General features: G+C 34.9%; 1 protein-coding gene across 1 annotated transcript; it reads left to right on the top strand.

Moving 5' to 3' along the window:
• On the top strand, nt 19,046–20,033 carry LOC110265695. The gene is made up of 2 exons (XM_021108870.1): nt 19,046–19,513; nt 19,594–20,033. Exons 1-2 carry the CDS (start codon nt 19,093–19,095, stop codon nt 19,854–19,856), a joined length of 684 nt encoding a protein of 227 aa, XP_020964529.1. The 5' UTR covers nt 19,046–19,092; the 3' UTR covers nt 19,857–20,033.

Raw genomic sequence — 22,103 nt, 5'->3', positions numbered from 1 at the left:
TCCTAATCAAAGACTAGATTTAGTGAGGCTCTAGCCAACTAGCAACTTTCAATCACTAATCAACAAAAGAATTTTGATAACTTAGGAGTCTCTAATTAATCAATCCAAGTCAAGAACATAAAAATCTATTTTAAAATCCAACCAAGCATTTTATCAAACACTTGGAAAGCGCAAAATAAAAGCATAGAAAAGTAACAAGAAATAGTAAAATCTAAGCTTAACAAATGCAAGGAATCAATAACCAACAATTAAAGAAAGAAGCAATAAACATGAAATACCTCAAATTGCATTAAAAGGAAATTGAATCTAACAAGAAGTGTTCATAAACTAAATTGGGAAAAGAAAGAAATCAACAAGAGAAGATAAACTAAGATACTAGAATAATTAAAAAGTAGAGGAAAACTAAATTAAAGCAAGATAAAATTCTGAAGCTAAGAAGAAATAAGACTAAAAATCCTAAAACCTAGAGAGAGAGGAGAGAGCCTCTCTCTCTAGAAACCTATATCTAAAACCTAAAGTGTGTGAATGAATGAATGATTGAATGATGATGGTCCAGCTCTACTCCCTAGCATCTTGTCTTCATTTTGGGGCTTGAAACCGGGTCAAAAGCAACCCAAAAATCGCCCCAGCGAAATCTCTTTACTGAGGCACGTGACGCTCGTCACGCGTACACGTCACTTGAACTCTGCAGTGGCCACGCGTGCGCGTCATTTGGTTATGGCTTGGTCACGCGTACGCGTCAGCCATGCGTGCGCGTGGACACCAACTTCTCAAAACTTCAATTTCTTGTGTTTCTTCCACTTTTGCATGCTTCCTTTCCATCCTCTAAGCCATTCCTGCCCTATAAAACCTGAAAACACTTAACACACACATCACGGCATCGAATGGTAACAAGAGAGGATTAAAAATTAGCAATTTTAAGGCCAAAGAAGCATGTTTTCAATCATAGCACAAAATTAGGAAGGAAACTTAAAAACATGCAATTTACATGCATAAGTGGGAGAATAATTGACAAAATCCACTCAATTCAATCCAAAATATACCATAAAATAGTGGTTTATCAACAAACTGCTCATCAACATCACAGAAAAACTGAAAAAATACCGAAAACATTTCTAGATTAAACCAAATTGTCTTTCCAAATGCACCGAAACTAGAAATCAAACAGATTCATCGAAATAACAATTAAGAGCTCCTACATTACATTCAAATTCAAATCTTCAACCATGAACAATAATTTTCACAAACAAAAACAAAATTATTCAACTACAGAAGCATCAACTACTAACGAACAACATTAACTAGGTTCGAACCAAATCTCATCCACTTTATTCGATTCAAAACAACAAATCAATTCGCTCTGGTTCAACTGACAGTCTAAACTTGCATCATTCATCATCTTCAAAAACGAAATACTTGTTCAAATATGATTTCACTCCTTGATTTAAAAAAAATTGAACCAAATCTTCAAATCAGATCAAAAAGCATTGATCGTGAACGAACAGAACACAAAAAATGAAGAAAACACAGAAAACTGTGAGAAATTTAAAAAAAAAAAAAAACAAAATTTCAAATTATATATGAACTTTTATATTATAATATCTAAATATTTAGATTTATCAAATAAGATTAGAAAAATTCTAAAGAATTTTAGAGATCTATAGTATATATATAAATTAAAGCTAGGTCAGTGTAATTATTTACACTATATATTTTAGTGCGTGATGTTGCTCTCTATTTTTTTCACGCCGTCCAACCGGGTGTAAGCTCAGTTCGTGAAAGACATTAATTCTCTTTTTTCTTGCACCGTTGAATATGTGCAACGAAGAGTAGAACAATAGCTTTTTATATTACTTTATAGTTTATACTACTATGTGCCTCGATTGAATGTTTCTGAATATATGTGAAACGTGCAATGCAATAGCTTAGGTATTCTCAAATAGTGAAAACCTCAAGGTCTATGAATTCATTAGCTCTCCCTTAACTCATATTGAAAACAGGAATTATGGGGTCAAATAAATAAACCACCTTTGCTGCAAATTGATTCTGGTTTCCTTGATGCATGTATTGTGTGCCTTGTTTTTTTTATTGCACGAGTGGCGGCTTTGAGATAAGTGTAAATGAGTTTTTAATAAAACGAGTAACTTCATGGTCAACACGGACTTCTCACTCGGTAACCAATACGTTTAAAGAGGAAGGTTAAAAAGGCAGCAGAAATTATTGTTTTTATTAGTAATTAGTTAATAATATTTAAAAATATAAATTAAAAATATATTATTAAATTAATAAATAAAAAATTAAATTAATAACTACAAATACTAACCAATGCAAAAATAATAAATTTTACTAATTCTTAAATTTTTTTAGTATATTTTGACATTTAGCTGATGATGAATTCCATAATCCTCAAGTAGCATTTAGTCAAACTCAACACGGTGTATACAAAAAGGGTTTTGTTATTATCATTTAGAATAAATATCTTTTTGATTTCTCATTATTTATCCGAATGAAAAAACGATTTTTCACAATTTAAAAATTTTTAATCGTCTCTAATTATATTTACGTAATTGGTCTAACTAATTTCAACTATTTAAGTAAATGGATAAACTAATTTTTGATATATTAATAGGTCATCGTTTACATAAAAATTGCTTAGACTAATTATATAGTTGAAAATCGAGTAAAGATTTTCAAATTATAAAAGACTGATTTATCTTGATAAATAATCAAGTACCGAAAAAGATTATTATTATTATTACCGGCAACTATATTCTTTTAATATTTCTTTTTTCTTTTTTCGTGAGGGTGGATTTAGTGATTGTTAACAGGAGAGCAGAGAGTAAAAGATTAAAAGTATCTAAAGAACTTCTGCCATGAAAGAGCAGAGAACATAAAAGAAAAGAAAGAAAGAACGAACTGAGATGATTGTTTACTTGCTAGAAATGAGCAGAGATATGGTAGTGAGTCCACTGAGATTTGCTTTCCAGAGATACATCGGCCAATCTAGGAGATGGTCGCACATGTAAGACAGAGGTTGCTTATAGAGGTTATCAATACATATATTGGCCAGAGAGAGTCTCACCTATAAGACCGAGGTTGCTTACAGAGGTTATGTTTGCATGCATCGGCTCAAGAGAGTCGCACCTGTAAGACAGAGGTTGCTTACAAAGGTTATGACACTGGAAACCAAACTCAGACAAAGGTTGCTGAGTTATGTCGGGAACGGGTCGAAACCGATAGATAAGCTCATTACCTGCACTAGGGATAAACATACATCATACTTGTTTGCGCATATTTGTTTGAGTGTGTTTTCTGTGATTGTGGGTGTGGGTGTGCTAAATGATTGTTTGAATTCTGTGTTCTATATTTATTGAATTGGATTGTCCATTGTTGACTGTTATTGCTGACCAAGTATATATAAAATGAACTAAACTTCTAATCCCGATCCTACTAAGAACTCCCCAGTTCTTACCCCCTATTTCCACCCCTTTCAGCTACAGGTGCGAAGGCTTTTTGCAAAGCTGCGGGAGCACAGAGGAATGTGTTTACGAGTTGAGTTGTTAAAATTTATTTTTCCCTCACCTCGTTAGTTAGAGTTTTATTCAGATGGGTAAGTTCTATAATTGCTTTTGTATGTAATACTACAATGTATTATTAATATTAAGTATGTGAATATGTGTTGTTTATTCTTGTTGAAAAAGTTATAAGTTTTAGTAAAACCATCGATAGATTTACGTATAAAGGCTCAATATTAAATAGATAATAAAAGGAATTAGGTTAGTAACACTTTACTTTTAGTACGATCATGAGGTGCTAAAAGTTAGGGTGTTACATCTACCTTTTGAGAAATTAAAACAGTAGAGTCATTTGTTTTGTGAAGGACCTCACACTAATCAATATACAAAATAACTCTAAACCTTGGTCACATAATTGTTTGATATTGAGCAGATTGTAAGTTAATCCATTTAATAAAATGCACATTAAAAATAAGGTGAGAATCATCGTTACCCAAATTACCAAAACCCAAAACCATGGTCTGGATTCTATTTGCAAACATCATTGAGCCATTGTTTTTGGGTTTGAGATGATTGAATTTCTTCCTTTCTCTAGTTATGTACCTCGAACATCTGTTATCCATGTTCTGTTTTTCATTTTTAGATATTTGAGACTTCAAATATACCTACATTCATAACCATCTTTACTTTAGATACACAAACTATTTTATGTTATTACTGGTTAGTTCTAGGAACTTGTTTCTGGGGTTTTTTTGGGGTCTTCTTTTAAGGTTTCAAGGGAATCTATTTTGAAAATTTCTTATAATTCTCTATTTGAGGTTTCTAAATAAGCTTTTTCTTGGCATTATTAGCGTTTTAATTCTTGTACCAATAACAATTTTTTGTGTCATGTCCAAACTTACAACAAAGTGACAGAACTTCTCATTAGTGTTTTAAACATACCTCAGGACGAACTTCAAAAGGCATAGTCTTTGACCACCAAGAAACAAATCTAATAAATTCTTGGTGCCATTTACCATATCTTTTTAGGTCATTAGTGATATTTATTAGCTTTCATTAGTTCAGATGTCTTTTCTCTTTTCATCTTGTTATCTTTATATTATAGCTTTTAATATTTCTCTTTTTGAGGATCTATTTTCTAAGCTTTTACCTTAGCATGTCTCATAGAGTAATGATTTATTTTTCATTTTCAAGGTATTATTTATTTTTCTATAGATCCTCAAACTTAGACTTAAGTTCATTGATCTCAGAAGTTTCAAACTTTTAAGTCCTTTTTAACTTTAAGTATGCTTTTGATTTTTTCTAATAATTTTCTAATAGTTCTTCGTACATAATCTAAAGCTAAAAAGAAAAAGCTCATGTTCAAAGATCATTACTTTATATACAGACTCATAGTCAATGATAAAATACATGTTGGCAACATAATTGAGATCTCCATCATTCTCAAATTCATTATCTAAGTCACTTAGAGTAGTTGCCATTACTTTCTTCTTGAAGCTCTCTTTGTTTTTCTTGGTCGACTCAGTCATATTCAGGCTTGATTTATCCTTTATCACGATAGTCATAGTAAACAACTGCATTAACCTTTTGCTTCTACTTTCTCTATCACCTCTAAGGTTGCCTTTTCGTTGTTTTACATTACAAAAAACATGCTTGTAATTGCTGGATTTTCCGTTAGATTTTTCCAATGGTTATTGTTGTCGAAATCAGTATGAGAATATCTAATAGTAATTCCAAAATATGAAATTTTGTACTTTTTTAACAGCAGATAACAGATTCTGTCAAAAAATCTGACACAAATTTTATGTGAAATGTTAATTAAATGACATGAGTATCATCATTAGAAAATCCGGTGGTAACTTTATAAATGAAACAATATGTGTCTTTAAACGGGACGAACGATACCGTTGCATATTTTAGCTTGAAAATTTGACAGTTATTCAAAACTAAATCTGAAGGCCATCGTCTCTCCCTCACTTCTCTTATCTCAAAAACCCTAACCCCAGTTTCTCCTCTACCACCCTTGTAGCCACCATCTCCCTTCCAAATGCCATCCTAAAGGACGTTGCTACAGTCCAAGTGTAACACTCTACACAGAGTCTTATGCTTAAGTCATAAAACTGAGGTGGCAAGGTATTACGACCTCTAAAAGTAAATATATATATATAATATAATTGAAAAAGTTTTATATCTAGGAGCCTTTGAAGAAAAGTCTAAAACAAAGGGCGCAACGCATACATATATACATACATATAATCTCGTATCTAAAGTTCTCAAAATAAACCCTAATTCTCCAACAAAAGCCTCTACGAGGCACCAAGGTAGAATACATAAAAGGAGAAGTCTATATATATATATATATATACGTAACAAAATATAAAAGTCCAAACTTCCATCTTCGCTGCAATAGAACTTCAGACGCCTAGCGAGGTGCATCTCGACCTGCATCTGAAAAACAACAATATCGTATGAGATGAGAATCGGGGGTTCTCAGTATGGTTAAGGTGCCTACATATATAATAAATAAGGTCCCGCGAAAGCCAGAGGCAATCCTAGAACTCTGATACTTAATTATAAAACTTAAAGACTTAAAACAATATCCATAAACAAGGGTGGTTTTCTATGGATTCCTAAACTTAACCAAAACCTTAACCTAACCCGCTATCAACCTCTTTCCTCCAAAACCTCCATCTCTAGTGGAAATCACACAGACAAGCAAGCAGTCAAAGAAAACACAGGTAGTTTACAGATATAGCAAACAGAACACATAGCAGTTAAACATGAATATCAATTAGGCAAATCCAAGAATGAAAACCAAAGCAAACAAACAAATGCACATGTTGTATGCCTGTCCTATGGCTGTTGATATCAACTGTCAGTTACTTAGGTAGCCCGGCATGTCCTGGTAGCTAACCATGGACAGAACACCAAACACGGAGCAAGTGGGACAACGCCGTAACCCTTGTGCCTTACCCGCGTACCTGAAGCAGGGGACAACTTCACCCTGCCTCTTACCCAGGTGGTGTTATAATTCTCAACCTGAAGCAAGCGGTGATAAAATTCCACCCTTTCATCTTACCCGGAGCTTCGAACTCTCAACCGGAGCAAGTGGATAACACCACTGCATCTTACCTGGCAATCTTGCCTCTTACCCAAAGCAAGTGGATAACACCACTGCATCTTACCCAGAGGCATATCACAATCAAATTCAAGTTCATTCCAGTTCATTCATAATCATTCAATCATTAATTCATTTTTCACACATTCTCAACATCTCTACACTTCTTTAACATGTACCCAGAGCGGGTGGTCATTGCTACCACCACTTACCCGGTCACCTCTATCTCATTCAATTCATTCAAATTCAACCATCATACAAATCATAATTCATTACTCTGCAAATTGCTTCACTCCCAAGTTACTATCTCTTCCTAGCTTTACCTCATCACTAAGTATCCAATTAAGGTTTAGGGACTAAAAGAGTGAAAATAGAGATTTAGAGGTTCAAAATTATATTTTAAAATACAAAACTTACTTTGCTGATTTCAGGAATCATGCGTACGTGTGGGCCATGCGTATGCAAGCACCTTGCTCGTGTATGCGAGATACCCAATCCGAATAGGTTGGTCGTGTCACGTGCATGTGGTCACGTACGCAACCCCTCAAAACATACTGCTCGTGTACGCAAGCTATGGAGAATAGCAAAAGTGCTGAATGCTCCAGAATTTTCAGTTTTACACTCTAAACTTCTGACGGCCATAACTTTTTCGTTTTAAAATATTTTTTCATCCATTCTTCGAATGGCGTAAACTTCACAGACCCAATTTTTATATGAAATAAGTTTGAAACAATTTGGGGGTCTGAAAGCCGAGTTATAGCTCATCGAACTTCGGCCAAAAATCATATTTTTCACAAAATCCTCAAACCTCTAAACATAACTCATACCCATATTCACACAACAATACCCTGCTCCAAAACACACCAAATCACAACAACACAGCCCCACATTCTACCACAACCAATCTCACCTCAATGTAAACTACTTCAACCCAGGATTCTCAATTATACCAATACAATTACTAATTATTCAACACTCATATATCCTTAGTCATCATTACCATTCATCATCAACCAAGACATCATTCATCAATCATTTTTCATCAACAAAACCCACATTCACATTATAAATCATTAATCCCATCAAACATCATCAAATATCCATTTAATGTCCACTAAAATTACTAAACATGTTCCAAAGTTATGATTCAACTTATCCTAGATTATCTAGCCTAAACTTTCACAAGACATTATATATTAAATACGAGAAACCAAAACCATATGTTGGCCGACAAACTCGGAACACGTCAAGCGTTCCAGCACCACATGTTTTCAAAACCTCACCAACGAAATCCGGCCTCCAAAACTTGACCTCAAGCTTCCAAATCCTCACTTTGACCCCAAACAATAAACAATTTTCAATCTAACATCACAATTATCACTATAATCAATATGAAGTTCACTAATTTCACATTTCACAAAGGGTTTGAGAGTGCTTATCTTATTCACAACTCAAGCGAGCTAAACCCAACAAAATCCACAATTTAATTTGAACCTAAACACCAAAATCATATAAAATTCAACATGCATTCACATTGAATTTCGAAAACTTGGGAGAAGAAAACTAAAATTAAGAAGTGAGTTTCATACCTAATCAAGAATTGGACTTTTTAGAGCTCGTCGCGCTAGTCACGTGGCCACAAATGGTGTGGCGATCGGAGTTTCGGATCAAAAGTTATGTGGATTTGAATTTCAATCAAGGTTCAGGTTTCATGGAAGTGTTCTTCCCCCTTCTATGAGTGTGCAGCGTGTTATGTTTGATTTGGGGAAAGGAAGGGATGTTGCCCTTCACTAAAAAGTCATTGGTTTGGGCCGTGGACCCAATACAAGCTCAGTTTGTCCAATTTGACCCGTTCGCCCCAATCTTAGGTCAATTTTTTTAAAATTTGTGTCAAAATTCATATTTTAATTAATTCTACCACATTAAACTCTAAAATTTTATTTTCTAATTTCTTGAATTAATAATTATTCTATTGGCTAATTATTTACTAATCTTACGGATTTTACATAATAGGGCGACTCAAGGCAGGGCACTGCGAGGTGCGGCGAGGCAAGGCAGAGCGAGGCGATGCAATGGACAAGACGGACGAACGGAGCAAACCAGAGCATACATTGTGTTACAATCACTACCTCGCTGCAATTCAATCACCCACTACATTGTAGCCATCAAAAGAACATTGCCATGCCTCTCTCACATCTCACGGTAGGTAATTCCCTTCTTCTTCTCTCCTTTTCCAACTTTTTCTACCTTCTTCTCATGTCTCAACTGCATTCCTCCACTAGGTTCCACCACAATTGCTACTGCTACCTCCTAGAATTGGTAACTTTTTAATTTTTATAATTTAGATTTTTTTTATAACCGATTTAATATTTTTTTAAATATTGTTACATTCCTATTTTCTTAATTGGTAAGTTTACAATAATATATAAATGGCAATATATTTTAATTTATTTTTACATTAACCCTAGTTTGTCTTTTTACTTATATTTGTTTTGGAATTTTTAATATTTTAAACTTGATTAATATTTTGGAGTTTTATAAGTTGGAGTATGTTTGTTTATAACTTAAAGTTTGAAGTACTTTTATTTAGGATTAGAGTTGGATTATAACATTGAGCGTGTTTCATTATATTTTAAGTTTGATTATAAATGATAGTCTACTTTATTATAATTTGAATTTAAAGTTTGAGTGATGTTTTTGCATTTGATTATCTTAAATATTTTTTATTAAAGTTTACAAAATGGATTACAAAAATAGGTATGTTTGAACATAATTTGAGTTTGAACTTTAATTTAATTAGGATAGATTTGTAGAACAAAGTAATAAGGAGTGCAAAATAGAACAGCTAGAATTGCGTGTTTGATCCAATTTTTTATTATTTATTTTATGAAAAATGAGTTGTTTGGTGGAGGTTTAACCTAAACTTTTGAGGGAGTTTATTATGTTCACGAATCTAGCAATATATTAGTTATGCTTTCTCCTTTTTTTAACTTGAAGTCTTTGTATCTGCTTATTAGAATATTGATTTTTGTTTTTTGGATCTCTTCGGTTTCTTCATAGAGCGTCTTCAGACTATCTTCTATTTGTTTGGCTATTTCATAGCCAATAATTTTATTAACTTCGAATTTGTTGAGAACACATACCATTATATATTTAGCTTTAAAGTTTAGTTAGATTTTAGCATCTTGTGCATCAGTGCATCTCTCTTTTGGTATGGGAGTTTTGATCATTTATCCATTTTCTCCAATGAATATTGTAGATAAAATATAATCTCTATTTTCAACTATTTTTCACATGTCAACACTCATAATAAACTCTACGAAGAGTTTTATTTCACTACAAGAAAAACTATTTCGCTACAAAAAAAACGCTAAGTACCGTCAGAATTACCGTTGAAAAAAAAAAGAATAAAATCTGAAGTTATAATGGTTACCATTGGATTTTGTGGTGGAAATTATCCGACAGAATGAAACTTGCCGGTAACATATTACCATTAAATTTTTGTGTCTGACGGTAATTTCTGTCGGATTTAACAACGAAATATGATTTTTAAGATAACGGAATCTGTTGAACAATACCGTAGAAAATTTTTTAACGATAATGTTGACACCATATCATACGTCTCCACTCCCCCTTACCATCAAATTAATTCGATGGTAATGCTAACAAAAAAAACTTTTTTAATTATTTTTTAAAAAATTGACTAGGTTGTTACTGTCAGAATATACCGACGATAGTCTTTTTTTATTTTTTAATAATTTTTTCCGCCTATCTATAATGCACCTTAATAATTAATAATTGAAAAAGTGTTTTAAACCTGATATGAGATATCAAATATACAAATTGAAAATATGGAATGATGGTAATTAAAATATCTAAAATAATGCTAATCATATTACATTCTTCTCAAAGTTTGGTAAAGAAATACATATCATAAAACTATATTTATATTAACCCTATTCAGATTCATCATCTTCTTCCTATGGTTCACCATCTTCGTCTTCGGAGGTAGTTTCCTGATCATTGAACCTTCCCCTTCTTCGTCGCCATCGACCCTATCTTCTTCTTGAAGATCGTCGTCCTCTGGTGGTAGTGCGTCACCATCTATTCCAAGGTCAATGATGTCATCATCTATAATAGACGACCTAAGGGTGATTGGCTCACCAGTAACAACCACCATTTTCAAAGGAGTTAAGTCATCAATCTAGTAAGGTTTCTGACCCTCTATCCTATCATCAGACTCAATGTGGCTTCTTGGCTTAGTCTTAACCACAACCACCCAACTAGACTTACATGAACCTGGATAAGGCAAATAGTATACATGTCATGTATTTTGAGGTAGAATAAAAAGATCATAGAGCCTATATTTCCTTGTTACATTAACTTCAGTGATATCGTAGTCTTTGTGCTTTCATATTCCTTATCGTGAAATTGGATCGTACCATTCACATTTAAACACGCACACCTTATACGTAGTGCGATAGAAATACTCTAATTGAATTATGTTGTGCAACACATCAAGACAATCGGAATGACCACCGCCTGAATCCCCACAAACCTAAAATCTGGTATTATCTGTTTTCTTTCTAATCGACCACTGTAAAGAATAGAACTGATATCCATTAACATTGTATATTGGGTAGCTAGTGCCCTTATTCATTGGGCCCCAACTAAGTACAACTAGTTCCGAATCTGTTGTGTTAGTTAGATTCACGCTGACGTATTCTTTGAACTAATATGAAAAATTGTTCAATGAGGTATCAGAATTTGCCTCTTGGAATAACATATATGATAGAATAGGATAAAGAAGCTTTGATTAGATTAATAAGTTATCTTAGTGATTACAATATTTATGAAGACTTAAAAAAATTCACATGAGGTATGGTGAAATCTGGTCACAGTTAAGCAACACATGCAGATGTACGGCATCAATTTTCTTCCACTCTAACTGTTAGTCATTGCCCGCACCCATTGCAGCTCCTTCCGGAGCAAAGATTGGGATGTTGTTCCACTTCTTGCAACTCATGTTCTAGGTGACTCGACATAAGGCTAAAAATAGAATGAGAAAAATGTGGATATTTTCTTAGCTAGGAAGGCTTCATGGTGTGCCTAAATGAACCAATCATCCTCTCAAATGGGTACGTCCACCTAAATTGGGCTGGCCCACATAGTATTGCTTCGTATGGTAAGTAGATTGTTAAGTGTTCCATGATGTCAAAAAAGGATGGAGAGAATATCCTCTTTAGCTTACAAAGTATGATGGAAATGTTCTTGTTCATGACTGTGAGATCATTAATGCTAAGTTTCGTAGCACATAACTCCCTAAAGAACTTACTTATTTCTGTGAGGGATTTTCAGATGTTGGTTGGAAGTTCTCTAAATGTGATAGAAAGCAAAGACTCTATGAATACATGACAATCATAACTTCTCGAGCCAACAAGCCTACCTTATGAGATGTTTGCACACTTGCTCAAGTTAGAGGCGTAACCATCAGAAAACCTCAACCGTCTAATCTACTTATAAACATTTTATCTCTAGTTCTTCGTTAGAGCGAACACCGCCTTTGGATTAGCCCACCGCCGTTCTCAAGTCTCTTTAAGTTTAGATCTAGCCACCTGTAACTATCCACCAAGTCTAACCTAGCCTTATCGTTATCCTTTGTTTGTTCATCGTTCATTACTGTGTGCATGATATTATCAAATACATTTTTTCAGTGTGCGTCACATCTAGACAATGTTGAACCAAATTGTCTTTCTAATAAAGCAACTCACAAAATATACTCTGTTTAGTCCAATTATGCTCCCTTCCATATCCCGGAGATCTCAAACATGTCCCGTTATCGATGATCCTTGGGAATCTACTGACATGATACCAAACTTGCCTACCACCTAACCTCATGGGTGCCTCCTCTTGTTTAGTTTTATTCTTTTTGAACGAATCTTTGTTGCGCCGAAACGGATGATCCATGTCGAGGAATCTTTAATGGTAATCAAACCACGAATTATTATCACCATTCGTCAACCAAAATGTCTTTATATCCTCCACACAAATGGGACATGCCGTTCTGCCCTAAGCGGACCAACCTGACAATATCCTGTATGCAGGAAAGTCGTTAATGATCCACATCAACGCAACATGCAGTTAGAAGTGTGTCTTTGTCAAAATATCATACGTTTCTAAGTTTGTCTTCATCAAAATATTATTCGTTTCTACACCATGGATCCATAACTCCTTTAACTCATCCACCAAAGGCTGCCAGAAGATATCTATTTTGGTCTTTGGATTGCTAGGACCAGGTATGATGCAAGTTATGAACATGTATGGGTCCTTCATGCATATTTTGGGACTCAGGTTATAATGTGTCACTATTACAAGCCAACAAGAGTGCGCGTTACCAAAATCGGAATTCAGTGCGAACCCATCAGAGCAGAAAGCTAGTCTAACATTTCTAGGCTCGCTCGCGAATGTGTGATGGACACAATTAAATTGCTTCCAAGCTTCTCCGTGTGACAGATGTGTCATGATTCCATCATCTCTCTTTTTGTTACTATGCCAAGTCATGTGAGGGACCGAACTCATTCATGCATACAATCGATTTAGCTTAGGGATTAAGGGCAAGTAGTGCATTCATTTCATTGGAACTCTCTTTAACCAGCATTTACCAATATATTCTCTCTTATCTTGGAACCTCGATGATCTACAAAATTTGCATTCAGTTAAGTTTGCATCCCTTTTGTAATACAGCATACAACTATTTAAACAACATTTTCAACGAATTCAGACCCAATTTCAAAACTAACTTCTTTGCTTCGTAGTGGTTTCGGGGGATGCCTGTGGTCCCGACAAGTACCAATTTGTTGCAAAGTGTGTCCACTTATCAAAATACTCTTGAGTATGATTTGACTCCGACTTAATATTCATCATTCTAATACATGCAGACAACTCCAAATGAATGCACCCCTCAAACAAAGATTTTGCAGTAGTTTCTAATGATAGAGGTGAAGTATTATATCCGCAGGTCCTAACTACTTAGTCATCTGAAACTTTTGACACGAACACCTAGATACTCCTTCAAGTCTAAATGGTTCCATGCTGAAGACATGTGCAACAAATGCGTCAACCCCCTCAAAGAATCTAGTTTTTAAACCCCTGGCCATCGTTATCCCTATCATACATCCATAGACGATGACTTAGAATCATATTGAAACCCACATCCTAGAATTCAACGAACAACACAAATTATTAAATTTCTTAGAAAATTTGGTAGAGTGTACCCTATAATTAGAATCTCCCTGCAAATAAAATTATCATTTTTTGATGAAATAAACATGTTTTAAACAATTTAAACGATAATTCAGCAGAACTTCTCTTTAATTTAGAGACATTCATCAAATAAATATAATAGTTTTCATAGAGAAAATAGCTGCATGCATAAATTATAACATACATGCATTCAATAAAATATCAAATCCTAACTGTTTTAGTGCGCAACCCTATATAACTCCACAATTTTCTAGCAAATAAAGTTTTTCAGAAGCCACCACTACGCGACCTTATCCCACTTCCGTCCTAAAACTCTATCCTAGGAAAAGTAAGTCCAACAAAAAATTTAAACAGTTCATTATATTCAGAGATAGAAAATCAAGCTGAAATATTATTGTACAAACAACACAAAAAGCAAACTCTAACTGAGCTCAGAGAAAATAGCACCGTCCCAAAAAAAGGACAACGTATTAAATTCACAAGTTGAAACTAATTCAAAAAATAATTTGAAAGAATAAGTAAAACTCACTTTTCCAATTAATTAAAACATAATTCTAATTTCACCAAACTAACAAGAGGTATGACAAAAATAACTGACATAAGTTTAATGCAATTGAAAGAAACTCATTCACTAAACTTAACTAAAATCTTTTAACAACTCAAGCACTCTTAATCTTACCTTTCTTAACCTACTCTAAAATTATTTAATTTTTACATCCATTAAATTAACACAATAAATTCCAATCACACACTTTATTAAACAAATTTAACTACTAATTTAACAAAAATCTTAACAAAATTCTAAAGTCACAAATTAATATGTAAAAATAAAATAACCATACCAACAATAATTCTGATGATAGTGGCTGCAGGGTCTTTTTAACGTGGTGGTGACAGAGGCGATAGTGACGGCGACGTGAACAGCAACTATGACAGAGGATACGACAGAGACAGCAACAGCAGAATCAAAGACGATGTGCAGCAGAGGCTCCAATAGGTACTCCAGGCGGCGATAGCGACAATGACAATGACAAGATGGATGCAATGTGATAGAATTAGTGAAGAGTATCTAGAGGGATTAGAAAAGTTTTTAGACCATGCCTTTCATCAAAGTAATGGAGAATCAATTGCTTGTCCTTCTAAGAAATGTGTGTTACACTATTTAGTAGATCGGACAATAGTTTATGATCACCTTGTGGTTAATGGTATTATGCCATCATATGATACTTGGTTTTGTCATGGGGAATTATTAAAATCACCTACTCCTATTGAAGAAACTAATTGTATAGAAGAAACTTTTAGAGGTGATGATATGGTAGGAATGATAGAGGATGTTTATAATGGCTTTACCCAGAGTATAGATAATGACCCTTCAAAAAGTGGTGATGAGGAGCCAAACTTGGAGGAGCCAAACATGCATCAATCTCATCCAGAAGTGAAAATATTTGACAAGTTACTAAAAGATGCAGATGAAGAATTATATCCTGGATGCAAGAAATTCAGCAAGCTTTCTTTTCTATTGCAACTTTACCATCTAAAGCAATTATTCAAATGGAGCAACGAGTCTTTTAATGCATTGCTAGGATTATTAAAGGAAGTATTACCCGATGGCGAGAAGTTACCTAGTTCTTATTATAATACTAAAAATATGGTTAAGGGCTTACGCTTGAAGTATGAAATGATCCATGCTTGTCCCAACGATTGTATGCTTTTTAGGAATGAATTGGCTAATAAGAACATCAATGAATGCTCAGTTTGTGGAGCTTCTAGGTGGAAAAACAATAAGAAAAAAAATTCCTGCTAAGGTTCTAAGGTATTTTCCCCTTAAGCCAAGGTTGCAAAGACTGTTTATGTCTTCAATAACTTCTAAATTGATGATATGGCATCATGATGAACATAATAAAGATGGGACTTTGTGACATCCTGCAGATTTTGAAGTGTGGAAAAGTTTTGACAATTCTCATGAAAAATTTTCTAAAGATCCTCGCAATGTTTGTTTAGGATTAGCTGCTGATGGATTTAATCCATATGGTAAAATGCAAAGTAAACATAGCACATGGCTAGTGATTTTAATGCCATATAACCTTCCACCATGGCTGTGCATGAAGCAAGAGTTTTTTATTTTGTCGTTACTCATTCCTGGACCAACAGCGCCTGGAAATAATATTGATGTTTTCTTGCAACCTTTTATAGAAGAGTTAAAGGAATTATGGGATGTTGGGGTGGAAACCTATGATGCCTTTGATAAGAAGACATTTAATATGAAAGCAGTACTCATGTGGACAATAAATGATTTTCCAGCATATGGTAACTTATCTGGTAACTTATCTGGTTGGTGCACTTATGGTGAATTTGCTTGCCCTTCTTGCAATATAAACACTCATTCTATAAGGCTCACAAAAGTCAAAAGTATTGCTACATGGTTCATCGACGCTTCTTGAAGTCTAATCATAAATATCGAAATGATGCAAGGTCTTTCGATGGGACAAAACAATCAAGAGTTGTGTCTGGTCCAATATCAGGGTCATCAGTTTTGAATCAAACTAGAGGCATAATTTTTTCCCTTGGTAAGCTTGGTAAAGATGTTAGTGGGGTGATAAAAAATACATGGAGAAAGAGGAGCATTTTTTCAATCTATCTTATTGAGAAACAAATTTGGTGCGACATAACCTTGACGTGATGCACATAGAAAAAAATGCGTGTGATAACTTGATATATACATTGTTAGGTCTGGGTAAAAAGTCAAAAGATAACTTGAAGGCTCGGTTGGACTTGAAAGAGATGAATATAAGACCTAGCTTATGGCCTCAACAACAAGCTAATGGAAAGACATTTCTCCCTCCTTCTTATTTCTCAATGTCTTCTACTGAAAAGAAGTTGTTTTATGAAATACTAGAAAATGTTAAGCTTCCACATGGCTATGCATATCTAATGTCTCTTGTTGAATTCGGAAATAGAAAATATCAAGGCTAAAATCTCATGATTTCCATGTTATAATGCAAGAACTTCTTCCACTTGCTTTACGAGGAATAGCAGATAAAAATATGAGCTTTGTTTTTATCGAATTGTGCACATTCTTTCGAGGGATATGCATTAAAAATCTTGAAGTGGAAAAATTAACACTACTTGAGGAGAAGATTGCCTTAATATTGTGTAGCATGGAAAAGCTTTTCCTCCCATCATTTTTCACAATTATGGTATATTTGGTTATTCATTTAGCAACTGAAGCTAAAATTGAAGGTCCGGTCCAATATCGCTAGATGTATCCAATAGAAAGGTGCGAATAATTATATATATTAGATTTAAATTGCAGGTTCAGTCCATTTTCATATATAGTAGAATAATATTAACTTATGTTATAGGTATTTATGCACTTTAAAATCATATGTTCGAAATCAAGCATGTTCAGAAGGTTCTATAGCAGAAGGATATATTTCAAATGAGTGTTTGGAATTTTGCTCACTATATATGGAAGGTGGAGATTCAAGAACTTATTGGTCAACAAAAAATAAAATAGAGATTGAACATGAGGCTGATCAAGAAGGATGCCTTTTTCCTTCTATTGGGAAGCCATTTGGCAAAAAAAAAAAGCATTTCCAATAGATGATAAAATATGGTTGCACACCCATCGATATGTGCTCTTCAATTGTGCTTCTAAAGTGGTTGAAGATTATAGAAAGTAAGTGATCATCTAGCTCTCTTTATTGTTTACCATATATAACATTATTAGTGACATATATATGGGTCACATGTACACTAAACATATTAGTGAGATCAAGAGAACACATCGCAAGCGTCGCCTTTCTCCACATCAACTTGATCGCTTGCATTTTAATTCATTTCATGAATGGTTCAAGGATGAAGTAAGTAAAGGATATAATTATTATTTTTTGGTTAATATCATGTTACTTTCTCAAAAGTTTATAGCTTCTATATTATTTTCTGATTAGATTAACAAGTTGGATATCACATTTGGTACCCAAAGTGATATAAGAACCCTTTCACGAGGTCCAAGTTGCATTGCAAGACGATTCAAAGGTTTTGATTTGAACAATGGGTATCGATTTCGAACAAAGAAGCATGAAGAGTCCAAGGTAACACAAAATTCTGGTGTCATGGTTGTCTCAAAGGTGATTAGCTATGCAAGTGCAAGTGACAATGCTCCCAAGTCGAAAAATATCAATTATTATAGAAGATTGACTGATATTATAGAGTTAAATTACTTTGAAGAATTTAAGGTTGTCTTGTTTAAATGTGACTGGGTTGACATAACCAAAGGTAGAAGAGTTAAGAAAAATGACTTGGGTTTCACACTAGTGAACTTTTCACGCTTAATACATACCGGTGATCAAGAGAGTGATGAACTTTTTGTATTTGCAAACCAAGCTCAACAAGTAATATTTGTGAAAGATTCTCATGATCATGAATGGTTTATCCCTAGGCTAATTAGTCCTCGAGACATATATAATATGGGAGAAAAGAAAATCATGCAGTTTGAGCAATTAATGCAAAATGATAATGGTGAATTAATTTTGTTTGAGGAAATTCGTCACTTTGAGGATGGGAACAATGATTGGGTTAGAAGTGGGGTTAATGGTATAGTAATTGATCATGGACATTCACCAAATCAAACTGATGCCAATTCTGAGTAAGTTAGGTAATATTTTGAGAACTCTTACATTTTGCATTCTCATTTTCTGTATTTTTCTTATTTTTATTTATTAATTTTATAATTTTTTTATTTAGAGAGGTGTACCAAGTGACTTGCATTTTTCTGCACATGCTCGTTTGGGGAGGTGTTGGTACACGCATGGAGAAGCAGATGCAGCACTTACTTTGATGTTTTAAATTTTGACCTTTGAGTTTGAAGGATCTTTTATGTCTTAAGATTGGTTACTTATTCTGTTTATTAATGTTGACCTAGGGAGTTTATATGTTATTTTACCTTTTTCTTTTTTCCATCGTAAAATGACATTCATGTTAGTAAGAATTTGATTTCTCTGATAAAGCTGGTATAATATAACTTGATTCACTTTACCCTTGTCCTGCTATTACATGAAGCTTTGGAAACTCAGGTTAGAATCCTTGGGTTCTGTTTTTTGATAATTTTTTCTCTTTTTCGTAATCTATTTTTGTTTTGTTTTGTTAAATGTAAAGGTTCTATACTTTAATTTCTATTAACTTTGTAGGATATGGATGTATCAAAGAAGAACTATAAAAAGAAATATTGAAAGAAGCAGTTTGAGAAATAATTTAGAGTCAAATAAAAAGGAGAAACATAAGAAGAGAAAGAGAAGGTATAAAATTGATGGGGAAGCTTCAAGGAATTCGGAAGAAGAGGGCTTCACCAGTAGAAAAAAGAAGAGGAAGAGATTGCAAGAAATCAGTGCTTCAATGACAAGCAAAAGACACAAACTTATTGAGGATAATGATCTTGAGAGTGTTGTCTCAAGTACAGATGTAAGAGTGCCTAAAAAGAGTCGTGTCAGATTTGTTGAAGAGAAAAATTATGCTGATGAAGTGCTGCCTTTTATGGAGCAACTATTGAATGATGAGGATTTGTCTCAAACTCTCAATATTTCTAATAGTATAAATTCTGAGCAAGATGAAGAATTAGGTGATATTATTATTGCTTTAAATATGATATTGTTATATTTTTATATTTCTTTTCACTGAATAATTACATTTTTTTGTTAGGTCATCCAGAGGCAAAGAGGGTTAGAGGACCTACATTGTTGAAAAAAATTTGGAACACGCCTTATGGAAAGATAATTGATGTGCAATTTAATAACTGCAATCAAGCTATAAGAAAAGAAGGCAGAAAACTTGCTAGTTTTCTTGGTATTCTAGCTAGAACTCCTTCAATAATGCCTTTAAACATAGATGACTGGAGATGTTATGATAAAGAGGAGAAAAATAAGTTGCTGAAAATTGTGAGGAAAAGAATTTATTATTCTTAATAGATTCTAATTTAATTTAATTTGATTCATTAAGAAATTGCTTGAACATTTTGTAGAAGAAGTTTTCTATCCCAATACGTGGTGAGGAATTTGTAAAAAGATTAATTGGGAAGAAATTGAAAGATTATACATGTGACTTAAAGGGTATATATTTGGGACAGTACAAAACCAAAGATGTTTTATTGAAGAATAGACCGGAATGAATCCCAAGAGATCAATGGATTGGTCTTGTCTCATATTGGTTCTCAAATAAAGTAAAGGTACTTTGAAAGCCTTAACTAACATGTAAATATAAGATAAATATTATTACTGAATATTTTCTGATGATTGAGAAATAGTTAGTTTTGGGACATTCAGGATTAGTTTCTGATTTAACTGTATCTTCCCTGTTTATTGGGATTTCAAGAATTGATTTTGAGATGGGATACTGAGTACAATGAAATGCATTCCTTTAAACAACTTTTTGGCAAGGAAACAATATCCTATAGGACAATCAATTAACTTGTTCTAGCTATGAGAGAGTGAGAGAACGTGAGGGGGAGAAACACTAGCGGGGATAGAAGTAGGGATGATCCTAGAATTTGGAATATAGAAGCATATCAACGGTTGGAACAGGAATATTTCTCTGTGTTTATGGATAATCTTCCGGAGGATATCTCAAGAAGAGAATTGTATCACTTGTTTTGCTAGACGAGAAGGATTAACGACATCTATCTATGCAGAAAATGGAAGAGTGGAATGATTTATCTGTTTGCTTTTGTCCGGTATACGACCAAAGGGGGAGCGCTGAAGGCTATTGCAGAGATGAACCAGTGGAGATTATGAGGGAAGGTGATTACTGTCGGAGAAGCTAAGTTTAAAAGGCAACGGGAGACGAGGGATCGACCTGTGAATGTCGAACGAAGGTGCAATCAGGGAGGAGGTCCAGGGGAATCTCATCGTGGGGAAGAGGTTGCTACTGAGCCAGGAGTTGTGAAAAGGCCGGTGCAAGAACAAACGGCAATCAATTAGGGTCGGACTGATTTGAAGAGACTTGAGGTGCCCATCGTTGAAGCTAATATGGAATGGTTGAGAAGAAGCTTGGTGGGAAAAATATTAAAACCTTTGGACCCAACATCGCTGAAGAAAACGGTGAGGGTAAATATGCTGCACATTGTGGACGTAAGGGAGATCGGGGCGTCGAAAGTGCTGCTAACCTTTGATACGGTTCGACATGCAAACGAAGCATTTGATATCAAACTGGATACTTTGTTGCATCTATTTCATAGGGTATGGCGTTGGGGGGAGTCAGACCGGTGTGACACTCGAAAAGTGTGGCTCGAATGCTATGGCATCCCACTACATGTATGGTCGCTGGATACAGTTAAAGCTATTGGAGGACAGTGGGGTGATGTGATACAGTGTGATGTGCCGACCAAGGAAGGTGTTTCTTTCCGAACTGGACGGGTCCGAGTGGAGACGGGGGTGTTTGATATCATTCGAGAGTGGGTTCAACTCTTTGTTGGAAATTCTGTTTTCGGCATTTTTGTGGAAGAGGTGGGCTTGGAGCCATCTGAGGCGGACAGTGTGGAGGAGAGCCCCCTAGTCTGTGATGGGAATGGCACTGTGGACAGTCAGGAAAGTGTCTCGAAGATGGTGCCATTGTTATGGGATCCAGCGGCGGCTCTGGTTGAAGGTGAGGCATCGGAGGTTGAGGCCGCCAAGGATAGAATAGTAATTCAAGATGTGCTTTTGAATGATATGAACGTTGAGTATTTGAATTTTAAAAATGGGTTGAATGTACCAGATTCAGTTAGCAGTACCAAGAAAGGAGGAGAAGAGGATTCTAAGGGGTTGGAGGGGAATTATGAGAAAACCGTGACGCAACTCTGTGGTACTGGGGGAGGAGGGTTTCTGGAAGGACATGCTAAGTATAACAAAGTTGGGTAGTATGGCATGTATCATGTGGGCCACCCTTTGTATCCACATGATAGGAAAAGGAATGTAGTGGGGGTTAAACTGGGCTTTGAGTGGAGTGGCCCAACAGAAAATTGTATTGAAAGAGGGCTCAGAGGATTGGGCAAAAGGAGTATGGAGAGTGGGCCAGCTAGTGGGCTTGGGCAGGGGCATGAATCGGGTTCTCTTGCGGGCAGAGGTAGGTCGGGTCGTCCTCTGATTGTGTTGGAGGGAGCGACCCTGTGCGGCGTGGGTGGACGGCTAGGGTTCCCCGTGGAGGAGGTGGACGTCATGGGCAGGGGAATCACCGTC

This window comes from Arachis ipaensis, chromosome B08 (genome assembly GCF_000816755.2).
Source record: "Arachis ipaensis cultivar K30076 chromosome B08, Araip1.1, whole genome shotgun sequence".
NCBI lineage: Eukaryota > Viridiplantae > Streptophyta > Magnoliopsida > Fabales > Fabaceae > Arachis > Arachis ipaensis.
Note: the sequence above shows the minus strand (reverse complement) of the source record. Positions and strands in the feature narration are given on the sequence as shown.

What these genes read in the sequence shown, in the direction of transcription:
- LOC110265695 (XM_021108870.1), top strand. Translation starts at nt 19,093, where the DNA reads ATGTATCAAAGAAGAACTATAAAAAGAAATATTGAAAGAAGCAGTTTG. An exon ending in TGAGCAAGATGAAGAATTAG is followed by an intron (nt 19,514 to 19,593) that starts GTGATATTATTA and finishes TTTTTTTGTTAG; the next exon opens with GTCATCCAGAGGCAAAGAGG.